The following is a 21,269-nucleotide window of genomic DNA, read 5'->3' on the forward strand; positions in this document are numbered from 1 at the left end:
AATAAAAAGCACAAAAAGGTAAACCAAAAATTAAAAATTAGGCCTGTGCAATTCCACGCTTCTTGCCCAAAGGGCTCTTGCGTAAGGGGCGTGTTGAGATATATAGTCTCACATTGGTTGTATGAGCAACTAATATGGAGTTTATAAGGCGTTGGACACTCTCACCCCTTGAGCTAGCTTTTGGGGTGGTGTATCCTAAGGTTCTTTGTCGTGTTCAATTATATCAAATTCAAAAACTTTAAAAATTATACTCATTAAGCAGAACCATCGTGCCATTAATAATTGCATGAATTTAGATTAAAATATAAATTCAGGTGGTAAATTACGCAAATAGATATAGAAAAAGGGGAGGGGAGAGAAAGAGTGTGAGAGACAATGAGGAGAAAGAAAGGAAAATAGGGTTTATTTTATTATGTCAATCTCCATTGTTGGATGAGATCGTAATCTAACGGTATTGAAAGGAGTAGGCAAAGGTAGGAAAAATAAGAGTAGGCATAATAACCTATCTCTTTTTATATTGGTTTCAAGTTTCCATAGTATAAGATAAAATTATCTTCTACATAAATATAAAAATGTGCTAGATTCATATGAGACTATATAAGGAAAGGGGTGAGAAAGAGAAAAAAAGGGTTCCGCATATTTTTATGTGTGTATAGGAGATAATTTCTTTTTTTTTTTGGATTACATCCGGATATCCCCACAGTCGATAGCCATGAGACTATCCCTCGCCCCGGGTCAGTGCACAAAGCGGTAAAGAGCTGGCCACAAAATATTTTCCATTCACAAGAGTTGGTTGCTTAAGGGACGAGATGTTGAACCATCACGCCAACCCACGTGGTTGTATAGGAGATAATTTTATCTCCCATAACATGAGAAACTTTATTCATTTTTATATATAATAAAAAGAACTATTTGTTATAACAAAATACCAAATTTGGAAAATAATGTAGTAAGTGAGTGTTTAGGTGAGTATTTGTAAATTTTAATTTGACTGCTCTTAATTTTAAAAAATTAGTTTTAGTTAATTTAAATTGAAGTGACTTTTATCTTAAAAGTAAATTTATAATAAAACTTAATATAAAATTATCAACGTAGTGCAAAAAGTTATATTATTATTTTTATTTTTAGTTACTTTTAAAAGTAAATTTTAACTAAGAACAAGCAAACATAATTTTTTTAAGTAAAATCACACTTTTATTTACTAAACAAGAGTTCAATGTATAAAAAAGTAAATCCAACTATTGAGTAGGTAAATTGAGAGATACATGGTATAGTTAGAAATTGAAACCTTAGTTGTCAAGTATGCTTCGTTTGGATAAATATCAATTTATCTAGAAGTCTAGACATATTTCCGGTGGTTAGATTGAAAAAAAAAAATAATAATAACGAATTATATTTATTTTGTCCAACAGAAAAAAAAAAGTGAAATTCTACTACCATATTAGGCTAGATTATAATTTTTATTTTATTTTTTGAAATATTCCAATTGGTTCACCATTCGCGATTATCTAATTCAGGATGAGTTTTAAAATTAAGGATTTCAAATCCCTCACAAAGACAGTACTGAAGATTATCAAATATATACTTTTATCTCACCTACTCAATTCTTTGGCTTCAACTGAGCTACCAAGCAATTATACACAAATCTTACATGAAGGGTATTAGTTTGGTAAAAATAAATAAATTCAACATTAACTTAGAAATTCAAATCAGTGTTATTAAAATTGGATAGATTGCTTCCAAAAAAAAAAACTGACAACCAATCGGTTGGATCTAATCGGTTATGTTTGGGAATTGGTATGAAAATGAAATTGGTGAACTAGTTCTTCAACGGAATTTAAAAATGAATTTTTCATCAAATAATAATAACTCAATTGGTGCATAGGAGCTGGGTAATTAAGAGTGAGAATATATATTTTATCCTTCCCAGTAATATTTTTGGGATAAATTTACAACTTTAATCCTGGATCCACTCTTAATAGGATTGCATCATGTAAAAAATACCTATATTTTATATAAAAAAAAAAATGAATTTTCAACTGATATGGAATGATCGAAACTCAAACCTCCTAATAGATAAGTACAAGTGAGAATTGCCACTTCGTAAAAGTCAATTCTTTTTCATAATGTTGACATTATTTTATTTATTTTTATTTTTATTTTTGATAAACCATAATGTTGACATTATTATATGGGTTTGGTTTTTTCTTTTTAAAAGAAATAATTGTGTCCTTTTAATTGTATTCTTTTAAGAAAGAAAAAGAGATACATAATGAAAATTATGGGAAAGAAAGTGAATATTTTTTTAATTTATATTTTAAATATAAACATTAGTTTTAACTAAAATGACCATCATTTAAAATGATAAATATTTTTCTCTTATTACATATATAATATAATATTTTATAAATTCGATTCAATCTATTCAATTCGATAGCCACTGATTAAATAAAGAACCAATTGATACAGTAGCAAATTGAATAGCCATGAAAGTGGCAATTCGCGTCGACACGACATGAAATCGATATAAATATTATATGAATTTGAAATTGGTTTAAACCTTTAATATGAATACAACCCGCTTATTTTGTGAATTGACACGATATGACACGAATAACTCGCAAACTCATAATATATCGCTTATTATGCAAATTAGTATTATGCGACATGACACCAATAACCTATTTACGATGCGACACGTCACAAAAAATTTTGGGTCAATTTTTGCTTACCCAAACACAACACAAATTTGAAAATAAATTGATCCAAACATATATTTTTTGTGTTATATTTATATCGTGTCAACGGGTGTCCTGTTGAAAATTGTCATACCTAATTGCAGGTATAATTTGTTTGGGGTTGCAATATACCTCTATCGGGACTGGGGGAGTTAAATTGGGCAAGCCTAGTCCATTTCGGATAACCTGTTACGACTTACTTTAATTGCAGTCAGATTCATATTAAACTGAATATGGTTTGGATTGACAAATTGTTAGCCAAACCGGGCCCTCTACGGGTTATGGGCTATGTACTAATTATTTTATCAATATTTCCTTTACTCATTTATATAAGTAGAGTTTAAAAATATTAATTTTAAATAATTTATTTAATTGATTTGAAATAAAAAATTAAATTGATTTTAATTAAAATGTTTGGATTAATTATTACATAAAATTAATTTTTTTAAATAATATTAATAATATTTAAGTAAATTTAAAGAAATGAAACTTAATAATTATAATAGTAAATTATAACATTTTCAAGTTTGCAGGCTAGCTCGACTCATTGTTAGTAAACCCACATCAAACTAGACCCAACGGTGTTGGGCCAATGTATTTTTTACTTTTTTTATCTTGATCTGTTGATTGCAACTAGGGGAGAAAGTGGACTGGACTGGGCTGGACCAAACTTTGTCCCGAAAAGTCCAAGCCTACGTTAAAAGATTTTAATTTGGCCTGGTCCAAGCCTTGTATGAGTCTAACTGTTAGCCTGACTTAGCCCATTTATAAAAAAATAAATGGTCTGGCCTAACCCGTTAGCCTGTTAATTTAACTTCAAAGCATAACCATGAATCAAACTTTACAAAATATTACTGTTGCTAAACCAAAAATAATAATTTCAACGTTCAAATAGAATCATGAATCGCAACAAAACTCATACAATCTGCATTTAAGTCACTTTCAAAAGCAAAATGTTCAAACAAAATATTTCATCAGATCCTACAAATAAATCCATACTATATAAATTAAAATAACTACATGAATCCAACAAACACATCATGATGCTTGTAGTAAGTATAAACTTCTCCCAAAAACCTTTTAATATATTCATATACACAATATAATATGCTGAGATGTTAGTTCCTCCTACATAAAAAATAAAATTAGATTTCTATTAAAATATAATTGAATATAATTAAGTTATAAATAACTGCAATTGACTGAATTTATATCATTTATTTTTCCTTCAAGGCATACTTATTATATTTTATTTTATTTAAAATAAATAATACAATATAAGTCGGCCTGTAAGCTTATAGGTCAGGCTTTGTGAAAGTGAGCCTACGACTTTTTTATTAAACAAATTTTTTTAAGGCCCAAGTCCGGCCTATTTTACGAAATATACTAAGTCAGGTCTGGCTTGACGTATGCCCCTATAAGCCGGCCTGACCCAGTTTCACCCCTAATTGCAACATTGCATAGCTTGATTGCAACATTGAAGCAGATTTTTGATTTTTTTTTTTTTTTTCATTCTTTTTTTGAGAGAGATCTTTGCTTGATGCTGAAGGTGAAGCCTTTGTTCATCCTTCGACGTCTGGCTAGTTTGTAATATAGTAGAATATTTTACTGTAATACATACTACCCCCACCTAAAATAGAAGCGCACACTTACGTAACGGAACTTACGCCCATTTTTATTTAGCAACTTCTTCATAAATGCAATTAGGCGAATGGATGAGCTTTTACTTTAAATGTCCATAAAGCACTAGAGCACTGAAAATTTTCTCCGATAATATAGAATGCAGATAGAAGTCTGATTATTAGAAGTTAGCATTTCAACTGTTTGATTAGGTAAGAGTTGTTCTTTACTTTGGTAGGTGATCCCACCTTGATTTCTGGCACTGGGATAAAGACTTCTGTGAGAATCAAATTAAACTGTTTATTGTTTGAATGCAACTAACAGCCGTTCACATTATTTCTGAATTTGCAATTTGGACCTTCATGTACAAAAACAGGGATCTCAGTAGCATTCTAATAATAAAAGAAACAAATTGGAATACGTAAATAAGTAATTGTCTATCATGAACAACAAATAGAGCTAGATGGTAGATTGGCTACTTCTGTCTCCAGCTTTTAAGTTGTACTTCCATTCGGTTACATGAGTTCAAAATGACAATTTATAAATTCGTACAGCACAAACAAATTTCATGAGCTTTAATATACTCTGAACTCTTCAAAGTAGCTTCCATCCCTTGTTTATTTGTCAAATCATTTTGCTGGCTAAAATGCCTGCATCTGATACTATCTTTTGTGTCTCGGTCTTAACTTTTATCAGTAATGTGAAAATTTAGTGTTGACTTTAGTATTCCTTCATCCTTCTCTATCTACATTAAAATATCTTTTATCAAAAGAGAATAGCAATTATTGTTGAATTTAGTACTGATTAAGTAGATAAAAAACTTTGGGATATGTTGAGATATATAAAACCATTAATATAGCCTCACCCAATAGCTTAAGCTTTTGGGTTGAATTGGTTCTTTACATGGTATCAGAGCCTCGTGTCCAGGGTTCAATCCTCACCGCCCCTCACTTTCTTTCAAGTGGAATTTCTTTCTTCGCACAGGTAAATCGACCTGTGCATTGTCCACCCTTCAAGCCCAGTGGACTTTCGTGTGAAGAAGCGTGTTGAGATATATAAAACCATTAATATAGCCTCACCCAACAGCTTAAGCTTTTGGGTTGAATTGGTTCTTTACAGGATACAACGTTGTGCTGTCGTAGGGACTAGGGAGTAGAAGTGCCACCATCACATTAAGTGGTTTTTTCTGTCTGGAAATAGTACCATAGCAACAAAAGGAAAATTGATTTAAAAATAAAAAGAATAAAAGATGCATCACTTTGCACATAAGATTTGGCGAAGTTTGATTATCAAAGATGAAAAAAACCAAAAACACAAGCTGAAAATGTGTACACATGCATGATATATAGGATGGTCAATAGGATGATCATCATCAACACTTGATCCAAAAACACCAGCCAACTTCGTCGTATGTCATAAACAGGAATCCCCTTAGACCTTAGTCTTAGGTTCGCAATTTCCCAACCGAGCCGCCCTTGGATCATCCTAAGGATCATAGCGTTAACCTGGTTTATCGATGTTCTCCAGGTACAAAGCTCAACAATTGGGAGATCACCAACTCGTCCATGATCTTAGATTCTCACTCGGTAATTTTGTAATGCTAATCCTATTGTTCAGCCCAAGGCTTTGGAAGACTTTTTGTAAAACGGGCTCACATGTTTCTTTTTCAGTATTTGCTATCAATAAATGCATTATCTAAATTGTCCTGGTTTCTTTACCTCTTACCTCATCACTACATTAATCTTTATTCATCTTTCTTTCTTTTTTTGTGTTAAGATCAAATACATATTTGACAGTGATTCTTTTGAAATTGACAATACTAGAATCTCTTGTGATTTTGATCACTCCAGTTAATCATGCTGATAAGGATAATGAAAAAAGTTGAGAAACTCTTCCTATCCTGAATTAATAAGATTAATAGAACAAGAGGCTAAAGGGAACAAACAACATTTTGCAAGAAGACTCCAAGAAGGAAAATATCCGATATGATGAAATTAAGGATGATCAGTTTGGTTTCAAACCTTCCAAAAACTCTGCATGAATTGATGAGAGGTGAGACTCCCAAGCAACATACATTCCATTAACCTGTCCCTTGAGATTGGTTTTCTGGTTCAAGTTCCTGATAGGGCAAAATGATAGAACATGATCAGTCACGCATAGCACCAAAGTCATTCAAAAAGTTGAACTCACTCCCACAAAAGCTTTTTTAATTTTCTTTCTTCCAATCATTTTCCCTGGTGGAGAAAGGTACACTGTAGAAAGCATTTGAAGAACAAAGACTTTCCTGTCAAGCCATCACCAGTTCACCCAAAGGAGCCATTTTAAGTTCTCTTCTGGGCCTCCTATTCCCAGCTTTCCTCCATTTTCAATTTCAATTACAAGGTAATAATATACATGAGTGTCTGTGACAAAGCTATTATACCTTGAGAGGATGGGTTTGGGACAGTGAACTAAGCTGGCTGCTTTCCATATTTGCAAGTAACTGAACCACAGTCTTCAGATGTGGAATACTGCAAATTTGCAACTTATGTCAGGCATAATAAACAAAAAATGACATATCATACACTGATAATACACGTGATTATGTAGAGGAAAGATCGGAAATTTGAGTCTAGGTACATAAAGTTTTGATACACAAAAAATCATTTGGGTTCATCTCTTGAAAGTAGCTTCGGTTAACGCAACCTTCCTCTTTACCTGGCTTGGGACAGACTATGTGAACATACATACACAAAGTTTTTCCATACTCAAAAAATAATAATTTATAAAAAAATGCGGTGCCCCCCAATCACTAGGCATCAACACAATATATTAAACAAGCATAATTAACCATTTGTAGCACAAGGTTGAAGCTCATAACACTTCACATGCACCCTAGGTTAAAAAATAGATGACAATAATAATACAGTACATTCAATTAGACAAGAGAAGGTACTAACTTGTGTAACCCATTTTCCATATGAGCATCTAGAGCTGATATTACCCCAGGCATCTGGTTTAAAACCTGCGCAACAACAGAACAGAAAAACAACCATCACCATCACACACTTTGCATACTTGTTCACATTCATCAACCACTCTGCATCATATAGATGCAAATACCTGCTCTGTATTCTTGATGGTGGAAACCTTTGCCAAAAGGTTCTTAGGAAGCTTAACCAGTTGAGCCTGCAAGTGATTCAAACAACAACAACAACAATAAAGGCGAATTGCTAAGTTGAGGTCCAGACATGTATCAAACAACATCATTATCCTCCATCATACATAAATTTTTTCATTAAATCCATTTAAAGCAAAGTTAGTTTCTTTTTTATTAGTTTCTTTTTTATTTTAAAATTTTCAATAAATTTGGCAAAGAAAGCTTCTTGTGCTTCTTTTTCTTCTTCTTTTCTCTCTCTCTCTCTCTCTCTCTCTGTAAAAAACAAGGATAGTAACCTGTGCAGGAGATGTCTGTTGCATGAGGTGGAGGAGGTTGGAGGTGGACTGCACCGCCTGAGAGATCTGCTCCGCCACCATGGACTTCGCCGACGCTCCGCCGCTCGCGGCTGAGCCTGGCGTCGCCATCGATCGCCACAACGAACTTTTTGGGTTTGTTGTATTAATTATTGGGTCATGTCTCCGACGTTCCATTTTTTCATCCCTTTTATTTATCGATGTTTCAATTTTTTACTGATTGTCACTTGCGTTGCGATGAGAAGATTAGAAAAGTTAAAAGGCAAATTAACCTCTTGCTAGTTATAAAGATAAATGTTATTAAATCCGGTGCGGGTTGTTGATTTGGTCGGATTACTGAGTTATCAGGTTAATCAGTAAATTATTGGTATAATTGTATCACTCAGTAAATATATATAGGGAAATAGTACTTTTATGCTACATAAGAGTAAATCATTTTCCTACACTAATTCGTTTTCCGTGCCAATTAATTTTTCTTTTCTTTTTTAATATAAAATATGGGACCCACATTTAACTTCTCTTTACTTTTTTTCTCTCCTACAATCCTACAACACAAGAAAATTTAAACCCATATATATAAATCTATTATTTATATTAAAAAAATTATAAATATACTTAAATACATATATATTTAAATACATGTAAAAAAACAAAATTAATTTTAAATATTTTAATATGAAAAAGAATAAATTACACACTATTATCCAACAAAATTGTTATAGACTTATATGTGAGACTCATTTATCATTAAGCCTAACAAGGGGCAATCTAAATATAAATTTTATATAATTGGGAAAGGATATCCATCAAGGATAAAAATTTTGATACGACAGCATTATACAAGGGCTTGGATTGCTAGGAACATAGAAGGTTCAGAATCCAATACCTACAGGTAAATCCTATAAATAAGAGGTAAAGCCTACATGTATGCGTACACTCTCTCTATTACTGTTATGCTGTCACTGTGCACACATACCACCCATTTGGCTAAAGTTGTCTATTATTCTTAGTGCACAGTGATATGCTAAACTCAAGGGTATCTAACTCATAGATACCTTAGAGGGAGCACCTAGATCCAACACAAACATACTAACTCATTGGGTTAGACATCTCTGTCTTTAGGACAAAACATTGGCGCCGTCTGTGGGGATGATAAATTCGTTATTCCCGCGATCACAAGCAAGAATGGCAGTTCGTACAAGGAGTAGCGGTCAACTGTCACCACACCCGAATCTTCCACTGAATCCTGTGGTAGAAGAAGTAAGCCACCCTCAGAATCAACCAGAGAACGAGGTTGATTATGATGTTGTTCACGTGAGTGCGGACGTCTCGGACACAGCCTCGACACCAGCTCCTCATAATCGAGTTATGGATCCTCCTCTGAATCTTGTAAATGAGGTTGCCCGCAATGCACTTGCTGCAAATCCAGACACCTGCCTTGCACAAAACGCGTTTGCTGCGATCTTAAGGAGGGTGGAGGATATGGAGAACCGTAACAACCTTCAGTGACAGGAGGATTTCAGGAGAATTCAAGAAGAAAATATCATAAGAATGCAAGAGATAGAGGAGCAGTTGATGTGGACAAGGAATTTGGGCCATGTTGGAGGCCAGATCCGAGATGACAGGAAAACCCGTCAACTCCAGGATGGCAATGATCAGGGCCGGGGTAATACAGATCGTAACCTGGATACTCAAGTCCAGGTTGGGGTTACCGAAGTTCAAGGTGTGGCTAATACTGGTGAATTTCATATCTCAAACGCCAATCACAATGCGAATGTGATAATTTCTACCCTGAATGCTGGAGCAGGGAGGAATGTGGAGAACAACCGGGGTGATACACATCATAACCGGGATTTCCAGTTTCCATATAACGTTCAAGGATGCATAGAGACTGGTGCATACAGGAGGAAGTATAGCAAGGGGCAATACAATAATAGTCCCTTCACGGGGGAGATTCTTAATGCCCAGTTTCTAGAAGAATTTGACTCGACACATTTGCCGAAGTATGATAGGAGCCAAGACCCACAGGTTCACATAGATGCCTTCGATACAGATATATATGTCAAGGGGATTGATGAGCCTATCATATCCCGGATATTTGCTACTAGAGTTACGCAGACATGGTTCTCAACCTTGCCTGACAATTCCATTGGATCCTTTGAAGACTTTGGAGAGAAGTTCTTGTTGAACTTTGCAACAAGTAAGAAGCATCTAAAATCTGAGTTTGCACTTGGAAAAATTAGGCAACAATATGGAGAGACTCTCTAGAAACATTTAAACCGATTTAAAAATGCCGCATTGCAAGTTTCGGGTTGACAAGAAAATGTTCATGTACATTTAATTGTGGCTGGCTTGGATGGTGCATCTCGGTTGGCAAAATCAATATACAAGGATCCTGTGAAAACATTAGAGGAATTCAGAGCTCGGTCAAAGAAATACTTGGAGCTTGAGCAAATAGAGGTAGCAAATGCATTAGGAGAAGAAAATAGGAAGATGAGCTCGAAGAGGAAAAGTCCAGCTCCAAAGGAAAACGAACGTGCAGGTAGCAAAAGGAAAGATTTTTGTGGAAGAAACCCGGATGACATATTCCAGGTAGGGAGGTATGAAAAATATACTCAATTAAATGTACCACGGTCTAAGATATAGAAAGAAGTGGTGTTGGGTATGAACTTGTTGGTTGCTTAGATATTCGTTTAAAGGACGTTCCCTTAATTCAGTTCATAAAGAGAAAACACATTCGTTCTCTTGATTTCAACCCAAGTGCGCAAGTGCATGCATCAAGTAATAAATGAGATTATTAATGCCCAGATTATCGTTCCCACGAGGATAGAACTTTAAATAATACTCTAAACTGTTTTATAAAGAATTAAAATGAAAAAAGAAAAGACAGTATTTGAATTGTTTGGTCGTCCATTCCCTACTATCTTGACAATGTTCCTCAAGGATAGTAGGTTCAGTCTGACTTCAAACAACTCTTCGCGTCGTTATATATGAAATTCTTCTTGATGAGAGAAGGAATGACAATATTCATTGGAGTTTTGATATTGTAATCACAAGATTTGTGAAAGAAAATAACAATAACATAACAATATTTAAGAGACAACAATATGGATGGATAAAAACAATTTTTAACAAAAGGAACGGATCCACTGTTCCATTCTTAAATAGCTATATTCTCAATTCAAGACTTAACTCTTCTGAATTTTTTCAGGTCTTTTCACTGCCAACTCTAATTCCTCAGCTCATGGACTTTAATGGCTCACAAGTTTCCATATTCCTATGGCTCCCTTGACTCCAAGGGTTACTAAGTTCAGAACCTTCAGTGAACGAGGTGGTTCCTTATTCCTAAGGCAACCAGTAGTGTTGTTTTCACAGCACTACCTTCCTCCTCTGATTAAGTTGTTTGAAATCCCTTCCCTATGGAAGTTCCTTTCTCAGTTTGAGTTCAATTTCCATTGATACGCAAAAGAATATAGCACACTTAATCACAAAAATACAAAAGCTTCAGTGCAAAAGTTTTAAATACAGTTCTTTAAGAACTTCACAGTTTTTTCGTTCCACAAATAACTTAGCCCATGGCTACAATAATAAACATAATTATTCCAAACTGAAATCCCATAGACCCGAGATTCAATTCAGAGATAACTATTGGAAGAGAAAAGAAAGAACAACTTATATTAATATGAAACAAGATTAGGTTACAGAAAATAAAAATGGAGAAGTGTGAAAGTTGCTCGTGAAGAGTCTCAAATGGGTGATATAAAATAGAGGAAGAGCTGTTGTCATTTAACTACTACTAAAAACTATACAAATGAAAAGTAAAAACTAAAATAGAAACTAGATGATCTCTTCTTAAGGAATTTGATCGTTTCTTCGTGTTAGAACGTTTTATTTATAGGTCAGAAGAGTGGATGACAACACTTGTAATTTCCTTTGAGTTGTTTTCTTCACTGCAAGAAAGGGGCGGTGTGAACAGTACTCAAGAGGGACGCAAGTTGCTGGATGAGACACTTATTGTTGAGATTTGCCTTTCCTTCTACACTTCCCATGCTTTGCTTTCCTCTTGCCAAATGGGAACTCTTTATTCTCTATTGTACAAGTTTTTTCCTGCTTGATTGTTGTACCTCTTTATGCTTTATGGAAGCTTCTTTCAACGTTTCCTACAAAGTGGTCAGAGAGATTGAGTTAGTGGAGCAGGTGTATTTAATGAACCAATCCGTTCCCCTTTTTCCTATATTTCTCAAATGATTACCTTATCATCCATTCCTCACTGTGTTTTTGTCATAAGGATATAAACACGTATTTTTAATGCAAAAGTTGCTCATCAGATGAGGGAACAAATGGTATTTTACCGTCAAAATGGGCTTAGATGGGAACAAATTTTCGTCCCATCAAGTGGCAATGACTAAGATGAAGAAAGCAGAATGACCACAGCCTGTATTCAACAAAGAAGGCTTGGATCAGTCCAGGTTCTGTGCATTTCTTAATGGACCTGGGCATACTACTGATCAATGCTGGGACCTCATAAATAATACGGAGAAGTTCGTCAGAGATGGAAAGTTGTGCCAATATGTGATTGACACGAGCTGTCAAACTCGCGCAAATTAAAAATTAATTCTTTAGGGTTCAGAAATTTTTTGTAGTAAAGTGCAAACCCTAAGTCGTCTCTCAAGGAAATTGTTTGGGTAAAAATCGCTTATGATGACAGAAAATAAAAGGGGGGTTTGTTTTGATCTCAGTTTGATAATTTAAAAAGGCAGAATGTAAAATTGTATGTAAAATTCGTAATTAAAAATAACCAACCTAAGGTTTGGGTTCCATGGACGTCTTTCCTCGGATAAGAGGGTATCAGAGTCGTGATTGATTTGTCAATCGAATCAGAATCCTTATTTCCAATTGACAACCCTCTCTAAGCGATCGCTTAGCATTTGATCAAAGACGATGCTTCTACTCATACAATCGCAGAGTATCAGCCCGCTTGATTTAAGGTCATAGGGTCAATCAAGCTAATCATCAAATCTGATGATTAATCCTTTTCCATAATCGCAATCGCGAACCTCAGATTGAATATCCACGATCGCACGATATCAATCTGAGTTGGGAGGGGAAACAAAACTGATTTGAAATAAACGCAGATCCTCAAGACTAATCCATGGAATCCATTACCCTTAGGTTGATTAAAAGGTTCTTAGCCTCGCATGGCTAAGGTAAACATAATTCAAAAAATGAGAAGAAGAAGAAGAAGAAGAAAAAGATGAAGAACGCAATTGAATAAAAACTCAGAGAGAACTTCTCTGTTGTAAGAACTAACTGCCGAAGGGTTTCCTAGAGTCTCCCTTAAATAGCCGTCACGCAGGACGGCTAGGGTTTCACCGCTTCAGCCAAAACATAAAATAAAAGCTAAATAAAAAATAAAACAATAAAATAAAACATGGCCTTGGGCCCTAAACACATTGGGTCCTAATGTGAATTACAAGTCCAAACGTCAAAATAAAATTCCAGCAAAACACGTCATCTTGAGATCAAGTTTTGACAATCTTTTCGTCCGAATTGGGCTTCAGTAGCTGAAATAGCGATTGTAGCCCTATCTGTTAGCTGAAAATAGCAACAAGAACGGAGTCAATCTGACATCTGTAGAGTGAGATATGGTCAAAATACAAAAGTAGTGTAAATATGGAAAATTATGACGAAAATCAATTAAACCCAACTAAAATCTAGAATAGTGAATTGACCCAAAAAACCTTTATTTAATTCAAATAAATCATAAAAATACCAACCAAGAGTAATAAATAAGTGTAACAAAATATGAGTTATCAAATTCCCCCACACTTATCTTTTTGCACTCCTGGGCAAAAACAAACTAAAATTGAAAGCAAAGACTAAGATCAACCAATCCTTTCTAACAACTATGAAGCATACAGAAAATATACAAAGATCACAAGTCTTCCATAGGTAAATCAATCAGGACAAAAATTCCCTAATCTCAAATCACAAGACCTGCTAACTTCAACTGCAACTGCTAACTGCACAAAAAAGGTTCCTCACAAGATGCTCTCAATTTTTCTCTCAAGTGTATCAGTTAATTCAGTATATCACTCAAATCAACTCAAGAAAATCATCCTACCATAGGCTTGCTCAAGTTCTACTTCTCCACTGCTCATAACACATGCATGCACAAATCAAGAGGGCTTTATGCAGGGTTGTAATGGGGCTGAGGTAAAGGTATGGATGAATATGGAAGAGAAAGCTAAACACCCCAGAATTTTACAAAGAGCAAAAGTTAAGAACTAAACTAAGAACATAAAACAAAGATACTGAAAAGATAAACACTTTTTTTTTCTCTTTTTTGTTTTTGTTTTGTTTTTGTTTTTTGTTTTTTGTTTTTGTTTTGAAGAAGTAAAACCACATAGCAGAAATGAATCAGATGGTCACCCCCCACACTTAAACTTTTGTCCGTCTCGGGCAAACCCCCACACTTAAACACAACATCACAATGAAACCAATGCTCAGTAAAACTCCAGGGTGTGGAATTAATTGGTTTTCACTTAGGCTTGTAATGCGGCTTAAGAAATAAAAGATATAAAGGCTCAAAGGGGCTCACCAAGGGATAATAATATAAGGGACGGCTATCTGGCTAAAGTGGGTACAGAAAAGAAAGAATGCCTCAATCATATTCATGCATGCAAGTGAAAAATGCAGTTTCAAAAAGAACAAGAGCAAGTTCTAGAGGACAACAATCAAGAGCAGAAACACACAAGAAAGAAAGCATGGCCAGAAGATATGCCATGTATGCGGGCTCAAAACCTCACAAGGGTAAACCAAGTCATGCAATCAACAACACAAAATCAATCAACAGGTAGTTGTAATCCAAGAATCGAGATCAAAGCCTAACAGATTGTGCTATCAAACACTGTGATCGAAGTCTACTCCATGTACCACTCAATAATTACCAGAAAGAAAAGGAAAATCTACCTATGAAAAATCATAAACTAAAAGAAAGAAAGGAAAAGAAAAATAAAAATGCAAATAACAGAAAGAAAAGAAAAAGTCAAAAACTAAAAGAAAGAAAGGAAAAGAAAAATAAAAATGCAAATAACAGAAAGAAAAGAAAAAGAGGGAAGAGAACTCCCTGAACTCCCTAAGGAGAATAAACAGCATCAAGTAGCTTGATTTCTTCCTCACTGGTTTAACACTTTCTTCAAGTAGAATACGATGCATGCACGTGGAAGGACTAATTTCTACATTATCTGCTAAAGTCCATCCAATTGCCTTCTTATTTGCTTTCAGCAGGGTTAACAGTTTATCTTCCTGCTCAGGTAGAAGGTTCTTTGCCACAATGACTGGTAGTTGCTCATTCTCTTCAAGAAATGTGTATTTCAAGTGGTCGGGCAGAACCTTCAACTCCAATTTCGGAGGCTGCTCAATGGATGGAAGAGGTGTAGTTGGTGGTGCAAATTCTGCAGAAAACAAGTCAGCAGCAATGCCTGTAAACAAATTCTCAGAAACAGAATTATGATCATCAATAATATCAGCAGGCAATTCAGAAAATGCAGATTCACACTCAGAATCAGAATCATCAATCAGTGCATCATTGAAACCAGAAAGATGAGATGCTATTTCAGCACACACAATGCACTCTTGACTATCACCACAACCACAGAAATCAGAATCAGTAGATGAAAAATCAGCAAGGAATTCAGCAGAAACATCCTCAACAACTTTGTCTATCACATCAATGCAGAAAACAGAATGCTCAGATGTATTAGTGCTCTGCTTCTTGGAGCTAGTTTCACTTCCCTTAGATGACTCAGCAGTAGTGGGGTTTGGCTCCTCCATATGCTTGCCAGACCGCATAGTAATAGCACTCACATTTCCGCTTCCTTTTGGATTTGGAACTGTTTGGGATGGAAGGGAGCTGCCACTTGCTTGTTGATTTTGACTCATTGACGTTGCAAGTTGGTCAATCTGTGTTTGCAGATTCTGGAGGGAAAAATCAGTAATCTGCTGGAACTGCAGATTGTTAGTTGCCATCTGCTTCACTAAATCCTCCAAAGAAGGGCCATTGCTACTAGCTTGCTGCTGCACTAGTGGCTGTTGCATTTGCTGCTGCTGCATTGGCTGTGGAGGTGCAAATTGGTGAAAATTTTGCCTCTGTTGTTAAGGTACAAACTGCTGCCTCTGCTGGAATAGTGCACTTTGCTGATTCTGGCTCCATTTGAGATTGGGATGATTTTTGCAGCCAGAATTAAATGTATTGGAGAAAGGATTGTTTTGCTGCTGTTGCTGGTACTGTGGCTTTCCAGGAAAAACTACAGCAACAGACTGATCAACTTGGAAACCGCTGTCTGGAAAGGAAGAACAAACATCTGTAGGGTGAAAAATTGGATTCATAGCAAACAGAAGCAAAAATAAATCTATAAAAAACTCTAAATGAACTCAGAATGCTATGGGACCAACTCTCCTAAACTCTAATTGACCTTACGGACTCAAAAATCAAATAAATGTTTTTCGAAAAATAAAATAAAATAGTAAACAAAGGAATTTGGCAAAACCAGGGCCTGATTCGTGAGGCAAAGCCTCACGATTTTTGACAGGGATGATCGTCTCCTTCAGCTCACCAATTTTCAGAGCGATCAGAGCAAGTTGAACAAGTTCAGAAATACCCGACACGTCCTGGAACCAATCGCTCAAACTGAAGTTTTACCGATTTCCCCAATTTTATTTTTTTTTGTGATTGATTTTTTTTTTTTTGATTTTTTTTTTCAACAACGAAAATTAAAGAAAAAGAAGATGAAGATGAAAAAGAAGATGATCAAGAATCAGAAAATGATTTAGACCGATGCAATTTCCCCGGCAACGGCGCCAAATTTGACACGAGTTGTCGAACTCGCGCAAATTAAAAATTAATTCTTTAATTAGGGTTCAGAAAATTTGCAGTAAAGTGGAAACCCTAAGTCGTCTCTCAAGGAAATTGTTTTGGTTAAAATCGCTTATGAGAACAGAAAATTAAAAGAGGGTTTTGGATTTTGATTCAATAATTAAAAAGGCACAATATAAATTTGGAATAAAAATTCGTGATTAAAAATTAACCAACCTAAGGTTTGGGATCCATGGACGTCTTTCCTCGGATAAGAAAATATCAGAATCGTGATTGATTTGTCAATCGGATCAGAATCCTTATTTCCAATTGACAACCCTCTCTAAGCGATCGCTTAGCATTTGATCAAAGTCGATGCTTCTACTCATACAATCGCAGAGTATGAGCCCGCTTGATTTAAGGTCATAGGGTCAATCAACCTAATCATCAAATTTGATGATTAATCCCTTTCCATAATCGCAATCGTGAACCTCAGATTAGATATCCACAATCGCACGATATCAATATGAGTTGGGAGGGGAAACGAAAACTGATTTGAAATAAACGCAGACCCTCAAGGCTAATCCATGGAATCCATTACCCTTAAGGTTGATTAAAAGGTTCTTAGCCTCGCATGGCTAAGGTAAGCATAATTGAAATAAGAAGAAGAAGAAAAAAAAGATGAAGAACACGAAGAACGCTTCAGAGAAAATACTTTTCTGTTGTAAAAACTGACTGCCGAAGGGTTTCCTAAAGTCTCCCTTAAATAGCCGTCACGCAGGACGGCTAGGGTTTCACCGCTTCAGCCAAAACATAAAATAAAAGCTAAATAAAAAATAAAACAATAAAATAAAACATGGCCTTGGGCCCTAAACACATAGGGTCCTAATGTGAATTACAAGTCCAAACGTCAAAATAAAATTCCAGCAAAACACGTCATCTTGAGATCAAGTTTCGACCATCTTCCCGTTCGAATTGGGCTTCAGTAGCTGAAATAGCGATTGTAACCCTATCTGTTAGCTGCAAATGGAAACAAGAAAGGAGTCAATCGGACATCTGTAGAGTGAGATATTGTCAAAATACAAAAGTTGTGTAAATTTGGAAAATTATGACGAAAATCAATTAAACCCAACTAAAATCTAGAATAGTGAATTGACCCAAAAGACCTTTATTTAATTCAAATAAATCATAAAAATACCAACCAAGAGTAATAAATAAGTGTAACAAAATATGAGTTATCACCTACCCAGAACTCAAGCAGGCTATGATGCAATCTGGGTAGTGGTCGACAGATTGACCAAATCAGCACACTTTATACAGGTGAAAGGAACTTACACGACAGAGAAGTTGGCTCATATTTATGTAAAAGAGATTGTAAGGTTACATGGCGTCCCTGAAAGCATAATCAGTGATCGGGATCCTAAGTTTACGTCCCGGTTCTGGTCTTCATTACAGCAGGCGTTTGGGACCCAACTGCGATTGAGCACGACATATCACCCCCAAACAGATGGGCAGATAGAAAGAACAATACAAACACTTGAAGACATGTTAAGAGCCTGCGCTTTAGAGAAGGAAGGTTGTTGGGATCAGTATCTGCCATTGGCAGAATTCTCTTACAATAACAGTCATCATGCCAGTATCGGTATGGCCCCGTATGAAGCACTTTGTGGAAGGAGGTGTCGTACACCTGTATGCTGGGAAGAAGCGGGCGAGAGAGAAATGTTCGGGCCGAACATGGTGAAAGAAACGACAGAGCAGATTAAGATGATCCGCGACAGGTTGCGGAAAGCCCAAGATCGGCAGAAAAGTTATTATGACTTGAAGCACCGACCCCTAGAATTTGAAGTAGGGGATCATGTGTTCATCAAGCTCTCCCCTGTTACTGGTGTTGGTAGAGCTCTCGGGGTAAAGAAGTTAAGACCACGCTATATCGGTCCCTATCAAATTCTGAAAAGGGTAGGACCGGTAGCCTATCAGTTAGCATTACCACCCAATCTGGCAAACCTTCACGATGTATTCCATGTAAGCCAGTTGAAGAAGTATTTGGCGGATCCCTCACATGTGGTGTTACCGGATGCTGTGGAAGTAAGACCCAACTTGAAGATTCCGGTAGTACCCTACAAGATTCTAGACAGAGAAGAGAAGCGCCTTCGCAGCAAGGTGATACCAATGGTAAAGGTACAATGGCAAGGAAGGACTCCCGAAGAGGCAACCTGGGAGCGAGAAGACGAGATCCGGCAGAAGTATCCCGACTTAGAATGTTTGTAATTTTCGGGACGAAAATTTTATTAGGTAGGGTGGATGTAATAACCCAAAAATCTTGTACTCGATATTAGCCTAATGAAATGAAATGAAAAGGGATCAAGTCCATATTCAGTGAACGAGTAGCTTTGAATAAGCAACATTAGTCCTAAGTTAGAACCCACTTTAAATAAGATAATTAATAACTTAGCCCAATGTGGTTTAAAGCCCAAATAAAGTTAAAGCCCAACCTACTTAAGAATATAACTAAGTTAAAGGATTTAAGCCCAAAGCAATGCAAGCCCATTTTATAAGAAATGACCCAATTAGTATCTAGACAAAGATCCAAGCCCACACCACTTAGCCTTGACCCAATTACTAATGGTCCAACACTTATTAACTTAATGGGCCAAGACACTCACAAAGCCCAACCCAATTCAAGAATAAACCCTAGGTGAGGTGGCAACACGTGATTGGACAATTTGAATGAAGATTTCACCCTCCTCACATGTCCACCTCGACCTAGCAAAGAGAAAAAGGTGATGAGTTTGCCTTCCCCACCTTAGGCGCACTCATGACAAGGAAAAGGAAGCTTCCTTCTTACACACTCAAGCCATGCATGACACAAGTCTTTCCATCTCCCAAGGTAACACATCAAAGGAACATAAACCAAGATTCCCTTATAAAAGTAGGCTCACTTTCCCTCTTCCCTAGGCGCACAAGTCTTCCCAATGCATGATTAAAAAGGTGAAGCCACCTTTTCTCCATCTCCCTAGGCGCAATAATTAGCATAAAAAAGGGAAGACTTGTTCTTACACACCTTATGATGAGTGTGACATACTCAAGGTGATTCCCAAACCCCATGCATTGGGAAGTCCCAAAGACACTCTATCCTAAAATTCAATTATGGAGAGCTAAAAGACAAAAGGCCCTACACATTAACCAACATTTCTTCAATGATGATTAAAGCAATTAACATTGGTACACGCAAAGACCTCCCTCTTTCCCATGCACCTCACTCCCCAAATTAATTAAGGATGCACCTCGTTTCCCTAACCAAGGCATGTCATACAAAAGTTCTTCCCCCCATTCACACCACTCTTCAAGCAATTAATGTGAGCCTTATCTTCCCTCCACTTAGGCGCTACACACAAAGAACCCCTTCGATTCACGCGCACCACTTCCTAAGTGAATAATGATGAAGTTTTGGTTTCTAGGTAGGAATGCAAGAGTTCCCCATGCGTACGACACTTGAACAAAAGATTTGTTAACCCACACAATCAACCTAGACCTAACTCGCCCCCTCTCAAGTAAGCCAAAGGAATTGTCTTTCCCTACACTCCACACTCAAGCACCATACACCCTCCAATGCATGTGAGTAGCTTTCTTCACACTCACAAGTAATACTCAAGTGCACCTTTGAGCAAATGATGACAAGGCCTAGATAAAAGAAAAGGCAAAGAGCTTCCTCCTTCCCCCTAAGGCCGTGAAACACCAAGAAACAAGATAAAGGACTCCTCCTTCTCCTTCTTCTTCTTGACTTCGGCCATTTCTCACTTCCTCAAGCCAAGCAAGTAAGAGAGAAACCAAGGGGTTGTTGGAAGCAACTCTCAACCCTAGAAGACTCCTTGAAGATCAAAGTGTGAAGCATTAGTTAAGGCTATATTTTAGACATCATCTTTGAGGTAAGATCTCATGAGCTCTTCATCCCTTCAAGTGAGTAGAATGAACTCTAACTAATTTATAAGACTAGATCTTGGACTAATAAAGCCATGCATGCATCTTTCATCTTTAAAATCACCTCCTAAGTGTATCACCTCAAAATGGCCGAACCTAGGTGTGTCACTAAATGTTTAATATTTTCTTTAAAGTATCATGGAGAGGGTTAAAGTGATGGTGTTAGCATGATAAGTAAGCATCCTTAAAAAAATCATCTCCTAAAGGCATGAACCCTAAATGGCCGAACCTACATACCTTCCTAAATGCGTGATATTTTTCTTTTAAGTACCATGGAAAGTGTTAGCATGATGGGTATGGAAGTAGAATGTGAAAAATCTCCTTTTTATGACCTTAACCCTAAATGACCGAATTTAATGAATAGATGAGTATTGCCCAAGGTTTGATTTAAGGATCTATCATTTTATGTGAGCATTAAACCCATGAACATGATATTAAAATTTTCCTTTAAGTGTATGACCCTAAAAGGCCGAACCCTAATGGGCCTAAGAGAGAAATTTGTGAATGTTTTCTTGGTATTATGATGCATGGCCGAATTGTATAATAAAAATAGGACCTATACATGAAAGCCATTAATGAAAAATCATCTCCTAGGTATTTTGTTTAAAAATGGCAGAATCTAT

General features: G+C 36.1%; 1 protein-coding gene across 4 annotated transcripts; it reads right to left on the reverse strand.

The window, feature by feature from the left end:
• Positions 1 to 4,583: 4,583 nt before the first annotated feature.
• On the reverse strand, positions 4,584 to 7,988 carry LOC133305963 (tobamovirus multiplication protein 2B-like). Of its 4 annotated transcripts, none has more exons than XR_009750825.1 (6): positions 7,794 to 7,988; positions 7,461 to 7,526; positions 7,298 to 7,362; positions 6,781 to 6,868; positions 6,380 to 6,477; positions 4,584 to 4,716 (listed from the first exon to the last, which is right to left on the reverse strand). XR_009750825.1 is itself a non-coding variant. In XM_061506231.1 (5 exons), exons 1-5 carry the CDS (start codon positions 7,986 to 7,988, stop codon positions 6,439 to 6,441), a joined length of 453 nt encoding a protein of 150 aa, XP_061362215.1. In that variant the 3' UTR covers positions 5,555 to 6,438. The 4 variants fall into 4 exon arrangements, 1 of the variants encoding a protein (XP_061362215.1); XR_009750826.1 differs by lacking the exon at positions 4,584 to 4,716 and adding an exon at positions 4,802 to 5,103; XR_009750827.1 differs by lacking the exon at positions 4,584 to 4,716 and adding an exon at positions 5,120 to 5,548.
• Positions 7,989 to 21,269: the final 13,281 nt, after the last annotated feature.

The sequence above is a fragment of the Gastrolobium bilobum genome, unplaced genomic scaffold (assembly GCF_033153095.1).
Source record: "Gastrolobium bilobum isolate Gb01-03AN ecotype WA unplaced genomic scaffold, APGP_CSIRO_Gbil_v1 utg7173, whole genome shotgun sequence".
Taxonomy (NCBI): Eukaryota; Viridiplantae; Streptophyta; class Magnoliopsida; order Fabales; family Fabaceae; genus Gastrolobium; species Gastrolobium bilobum.